The sequence below is a fragment of the Saccopteryx leptura genome, chromosome 1, assembly GCF_036850995.1.
Source record: "Saccopteryx leptura isolate mSacLep1 chromosome 1, mSacLep1_pri_phased_curated, whole genome shotgun sequence".
NCBI classification, from domain to species: domain Eukaryota; kingdom Metazoa; phylum Chordata; class Mammalia; order Chiroptera; family Emballonuridae; genus Saccopteryx; species Saccopteryx leptura.
In genome coordinates this window covers 159,536,676-159,542,675 of record NC_089503.1, presented here as the reverse complement: position 1 = coordinate 159,542,675, position 6,000 = coordinate 159,536,676, and the positions used below count along the sequence as shown (strand labels likewise).

At 48.6% G+C, this 6,000-nt stretch overlaps 1 protein-coding gene across 1 annotated transcript in view; it reads right to left on the bottom strand.

Moving 5' to 3' along the window:
• Nucleotides 1-785: 785 nt before the first annotated feature.
• Nucleotides 786-6,000, bottom strand: part of LOC136401083 (uncharacterized) — a 126,045-nt gene continuing 120,830 nt past the window's right edge. The window contains exon 4 of the mRNA XM_066378770.1: nucleotides 786-1,303. Within this exon, the coding sequence (XP_066234867.1) occupies nucleotides 1,130-1,303 (174 nt within the window). The 3' untranslated portion in view covers nucleotides 786-1,129. The remainder of the gene's footprint in view (nucleotides 1,304-6,000) is intronic.

Genomic DNA, 6,000 nt, shown 5'->3' with positions numbered 1-6,000 from the left:
CCTGAGAGTACAGTGGGCCACCTCAGTGCCCAGGAGCAGCAGGACTGGGGTGGGATGGGACAATCCAGAACTCATCACCCTCTGTGAGGTGTCACCAGTCCTCCAGGAACAAAACAACTGTCACTTCCAGGGGAACCCCAAAGTCCATTGAAGCCTTCAGAGCTGGGCGTAGAGTAAGCACACAGCCAGGACAAGTATCCTCAGCCAACCTCCCAAAGACCGGGATGCCTGGTCTTTAATGTGGAGAGGAAAAATAACAATTCAGAAGGTTAGGTGACCTTGGCATACGGCCTGTGTGATGACAGGCAAGTCGATGACCTTCTCTGGACCTTGTTTTCCTGGTCTGTGGCAGAGAGGGCTGGGTCTGTGGTGAGAAAGAATTAGTTGGTTGTGAAGATCTCTTTCATCAGGGGCACTTGATGACTCTACAAAGCAGTTCTTCCCCAGCTAGACCAGCCAGGTGCCCTTGAGCGCAGGTGTCCATACCCATCCAGATTTTCTAGCACAGTGAAGACTTCAGATATTTTCTCTACTTCTCAAAGCATGTGCACAATTCTTACTTTAGAAAACATGGGCAATGCAAGAGGGGCTCCCGCCTACTGACAATAACATGGGCTGATTTGTTGGCATGTGTTCTGTGCAGCCCTCGAGAACAGTGCTTGATGGCATGCTGGGCTCGACTCACACCCTCATCCTCAGCAGTTGGCCCAGCTCAGCTTGGGAGCAAAGTTTTCACTTACAGTATTTGACCAGCACTTACCTTGCATTTCCAGTGTGCCAGGCACTCTTCTAAGACAATGCAAATATCGATTCGTTTACTGTTCATAACTATGGTATATGAATTGAGAATTTTTATTATTCCCACTTTACAAATGGGAAACTGAGGCCCAGAGAGGTTAAACAGGTGGCTCAAGTCACACAGCCAATGAGTAGCCGAGGCAGCTCTTCACCTGCTCTCAGCTCTACTGTTGGCCCCGGGCACCTGGGAGGAGCGGTGGGCATGCCAAGCTCTCTGCTCTGATTCACCACCTGCATTTCTTCCCCACTTTATGGGTGCCACTTTCTAAGAGCCTGTCACAGTAAATCTTCTCACAGATCTCCAGGCTTCAACCTCTAAGGGGCTGTGGTGTCATGAAGATGCTCTGTTCTCACGGTCAAAGCACATGGGTTGCATCCCTGCTCCACCTCCGACTGGCTCTGTGACTGCAGACACTCCTCCCAGCCTCCGCCAGCTCACTGTGAAGTGGGGCTGCTTGTATCCCTTCAGCAACAGAGAAAGGACCGCCGAGACCACAGTGAAGTGCTTGAAAATAATAAAGTAAAATACAAATTAAGGGATATATGTCAGCACCTGGCACCTTGCACATCATGGTCATTTATTACATGCATTTGTCGAAATGATCACGGACAAAACAAAACAAAAACTAGGAGAACACACTGGGGCATGAGCGTGTCTGGAAGGCAGTGTAGCCCTAGCACGGGCCCAGCGGAGGAAACCCCATCCGTTATTTCCCCAACCCATGCACCTTTAAAATGATCTGCTCTAAACAGGCACGCTTTCCTCCAAGAAGCTGTTCTGCAACCCACGTGTGCCTCCCAGGGAGCCAGGCAGTGGAAGTGGCCTCGCAGACCTGGGCTCCGGGAAGGCAGTGCAAGAGGCCGCTGGTGTAGTGCGGAGCCAGGCCTGTCACCACCAAGGGCCATCAGTTCTTCAAGCTATCCTGTGAGCTTGGTGACAAAGACCAAAATTGGTGCCAGCCAGAGCCAAGCTTTAGCTAAATCTAAATAAGACATTTCAAATACCTATCTTTTTTATCCCTGAACACAGAAGCTAGAACTCAGTAAGCCTTGAGTCACCGGGTCTGCGGATGCGGCTGGCCGCTGGTCCCAGCTGTCGCCGGTACCACGGGGAGCGCCTTGGCCAGAGTGGGCTCTGTGGCGGTGTGCGTCAGCGCGCTCAACCCAATTGACTTGAAGAATTACCGAGTCTCTGAATGTGAGCAGTGTCCCCTTTTCAATGGGGGAAAAAAAATCTCTTAATAATAAAATAAACATGGCCTGCTGGCTTAGAGGAATCCCTGTGCGCTTCCAGGAACCAACATTCCCCAGCTCTCGTCCACGCTCCTAGTGAAGCCTCGCCTGGGCGCAATAGTGGGGACTTGTTTGGACACATCTGGTCTGTGTAAAGTTAACAGGAGTGGGCTCGCTGGGGCTCCTGAGAAACCACACGTGTGTTCATGGGAGAGAAAGTGTGGGCTCGAGGTGAGAAACGCAGAGTCAGCACCAATGAATCCCCAAATATTTTTATAGGGGGGTTGAAAGCAAAAAAATTCACCAAAAACTCCCCACAAGCCCAAACAAAGCCACAGTGTGTTCCCGTTTACCGCCAGCCTGATAATCACACCCTTCATGTCTCTTGAAGGCTCCCTGAGTGGAAGGCACTTCCTATAAACGCAGGCCAGCAGAGGTCACTGTGCCTTCCGCCCCACCCCGCTCCTGCCCTGCCCCTCTGCAAGACTGGGGGCGGGAGGGGGGGTCAGCAACTGCTGAACCTTTTCTGTTCATTAACATTTTGGCTCCCTTTTGCAAATTAGGAGCCAGAGATCAACGATAAAAGAATTGACCATCGGAACTCGAGAAGAAAAGCTCGAAAGCAGGCCAAGGGCCGCTCGGTGTCACCTCACCTGCCCTCAGAGCTGGGTCTCTGAGAACTGAGCCTGGGGCAGGTCCCACCTTTCAGACTGCCAGCAATGGTGGGCTCTCCACAGACCTCAGCACCCCGTGGCCCCCTGGAGCCCGAAGGAGGTGACTAGAGCCTAGGAAGACTGTGCGGTGGGCAAGATGGTGGAGCTCAGAATGCTAACCCGCAGCCAGACTAGGGCAGGAAAATCGCATGCCTCTCTGAGCCCTCCTTCCCCTCCCAGCCTTTGCTCCCCAAGAGGGAGACCTCTGACTCCATTCTCTTCCCTGTTTATCTGTGTAACTTCCTCCTAAACCCAAATTTGGGCTCCGCTTCCCCTAGCCTCCCCCACCTGCACACCATCCCTGTGGGACCTTGTGTTCAGTCACTTCACAAGTGAATGACATGGCTCCTGTCTGACACCTTAACGACCACCTCTTGGCATCTCCAGTCATCTCCTTTGTCATTTACATCTTACTGTGGGGGAAGAGATTTGCTTCATGAAGCTTTGCACTCTTCACCTTGCTGCCCCCCAACAACTAATGTGTAAGGTCCATGAAGGCAGCTACTTAACAGATTGTCTTACCATTATATCTGCCATAGCCTATGATGTATCAGATATTTAAAAAAAAAAATTTTTAAGTTGACTACTTCTTCGATCAAATGTTAGCTGTCCACATTCTCGCCCTCTCCCCACGCTGAGCTTAGCTCTGCCGCATCTCCACCACACTCCCCACCACAGTTGCCCGGCCCCCAGCTTCCCGCCCCTGTCTGCGCATGCTCCCCACACAGCGCCCGGCCCCCAGCTTCCCGCCCCTGCCGGCCGCATTCCTCGCCTCTTTGGCACGTCTTGTCTCCTAGGCTGTCGCAGGTGTGGGGGTCTCAGAAGTCCTTCTCTCAACCCGTCCATCTACCCGCGGGCTCCCCAGGGGACTGCTCACCCAGAAGCTGTCGGCTTTGTAGTGATAACTGTTTTCTTTGTGCCTGTAAATGTGTTTCCTTCAGAAGACTGAATGGTTGTGATGTCAGTCTACAGCACGATTAAGTATCACCTGGACACTCAGTAAAACATTGATTTTTGGCCGCTACCCATAGAAATTTTAGGCGATTGTTGGTCTGAGGTTGGACTAATAGGCCAGACTGCACTTTGAGAAAGTCACTCTCAAGCTACTCTGTGTGGACCCAGTCATAAGCTGCTTCTGTGTCACCCATGGTATGAAACAGCAGAGCCACAGCTGATGGATGAAAACGACGTGGGATTTCAACCCTAAAGGGTCTCCCAAGCCAGCCCATCTTCCATTGCAGGGTTAAGAATCATCACCTGGGCCCCTCGAAGTTCAATGACCTCCACAAAACACATCAGGAAAATCCCTCAAATTCCAAGCTAATTGACAGGGATTCCAGGGATAGTTAGGAAATACTTCTCCCTTCTCTATCAAGAATTAGCAAGAACAATAGCTAGCTGGCTGCCAGCCCGCCCAGCAAACAGCGTTCCCCAGAGCTCTCGGCAGCATTCAGTGTCTTACTCTACCATCCATGAGAATAGAATTTCTCTAAAGGAGAATTCCAAGCCTAAAAGTGAACGTTTTATGATACCTAGAGGCAGACTATTCAGATGTTTTAAGTTAATTTGGCATGGCTGAAAGAACTTTCACATTTGCAAAAATATCAAAGTTCATTTTTTGGCCTCCGAAGAGCTGAAATATAGCTCTGTTTTCAAACTCTAATGAATATGGCATGAACACCATTTCTTAAAATGTGATTTTTGGAAGACTAAAAAAAATGAAGTGTGAACTCATGTAATAACAGATTTCAGAATCACAGAATGCTGGAGCTTAGACAATGCTAGACATTACCTAGTCCAGACCCAATTTTTAAAGGTGAGAAAACGAAGGCTTTGTTAAGTCACAGAACACAATCAAAACCACCGTTCCTTTATCCCTGGTCTAGTGCTTAAGCAAAAAATAAATGAAGTACACATAAGGACAATACAACGTCAAGTACTTGTACTGGGGGCAAGATGTTCTATGAAGGCAAGATGTTCATAGAAATTGTGCTAGAGCAGAAAGAATGATAGATTTGGAGACAGAAGACAGGAGGTCAATGCTCCACCTTGGCCATGTAAAAATCTTAGGCCCCTGGGCAAGTCATGATTGAGCTTTAGTGTCTCCATCTGTAAGTCACGGTGATAACATGGGCTGTTTTGGGGATGAGGTGAAGCAGAGCATGGGAAAGTATAATACATTATAATTTTCTGATTCTATTATCTCAGTGAAAACCAGCACTCACGGAGTTGTACATGGATGGTCGCTTACAGGCAAATCTTTGTGTCCCCTTACTTTAGTCCCTTCTGCTTAATCACCAAAGTCTAAATCCATTTTTTTTAAACCTGGTTGTTTATAGCCCTTTTGTCTTCTCTGATCTCATTCTGGCCAAAAAAAGCACCGTTGGCCCAATGATGCCCATTTCTGGTCTTATCCAGAAGAAGTGCAGGGAGGGTTCCTCCCACTTGTCGCCTCCCCCCCCCCCCCCCGCACCTGCTGTTCCCCGATGGGCAGCAGCTCCTTAGCGTTTATCAGGTTGCTCTGAGGGACTAGAATAAAATGGAGAGGAAGGGAACTGAATTCCCAGAAGTGAATTCAACTCCCTCCCTCCCCAAACTCTGGTCTACCTTAAAGGGAAGACTAACTAAAAGGATCTTACCTAATGAGATACAGATACAGATTTTAAAAAGATGAGTTCTACCTTTTCAGAAAGTTGAATATCTTTTCTTTTTCTTTCTTTTTTTTAAACTGGGCTCTTCCCAGGTCTAATGTCTACCTTTCCCAGTAGAAAATGGTCCTCTTTCTTTTTATCAATTTTTAAACATTTATCTTATTGATTTCAGAGAGAGAGGTCTGGAGAGAGAGAAAGAGAGACAGAAACATCAATACATTCCTGTATTTGTCCAGACTGGGGATCGAACCAGCAACCTCTGCCCTTTGGATGATGCTCCAACCAATCAAGCTTTCTGGCCAGGACAGAAACTGGTCCTCTTTCTTTCAGAAGGAAGTGTATATATAGGTCTATGTGGGGGTGGGGAGTGGGAGGGTGCTGATGTGCCACAGATTTTATTTGCAAACTCTCGTATAGACAAAATTATTATTTCTCTTTGGTGGCTCTGAGTTTGTTCTAAGAACCATGATGAGAGGACTCCTAGGAAAAGGAGGAGAACTCAAAGCAGTCATTTTCTGATTTGCTCTTACCATCCAATCTAGGACCTGGCGCTTGCCACACTCCTCACTGCAGGCGCAGGTTGACGCTCCCCAAACAGAGGTTCG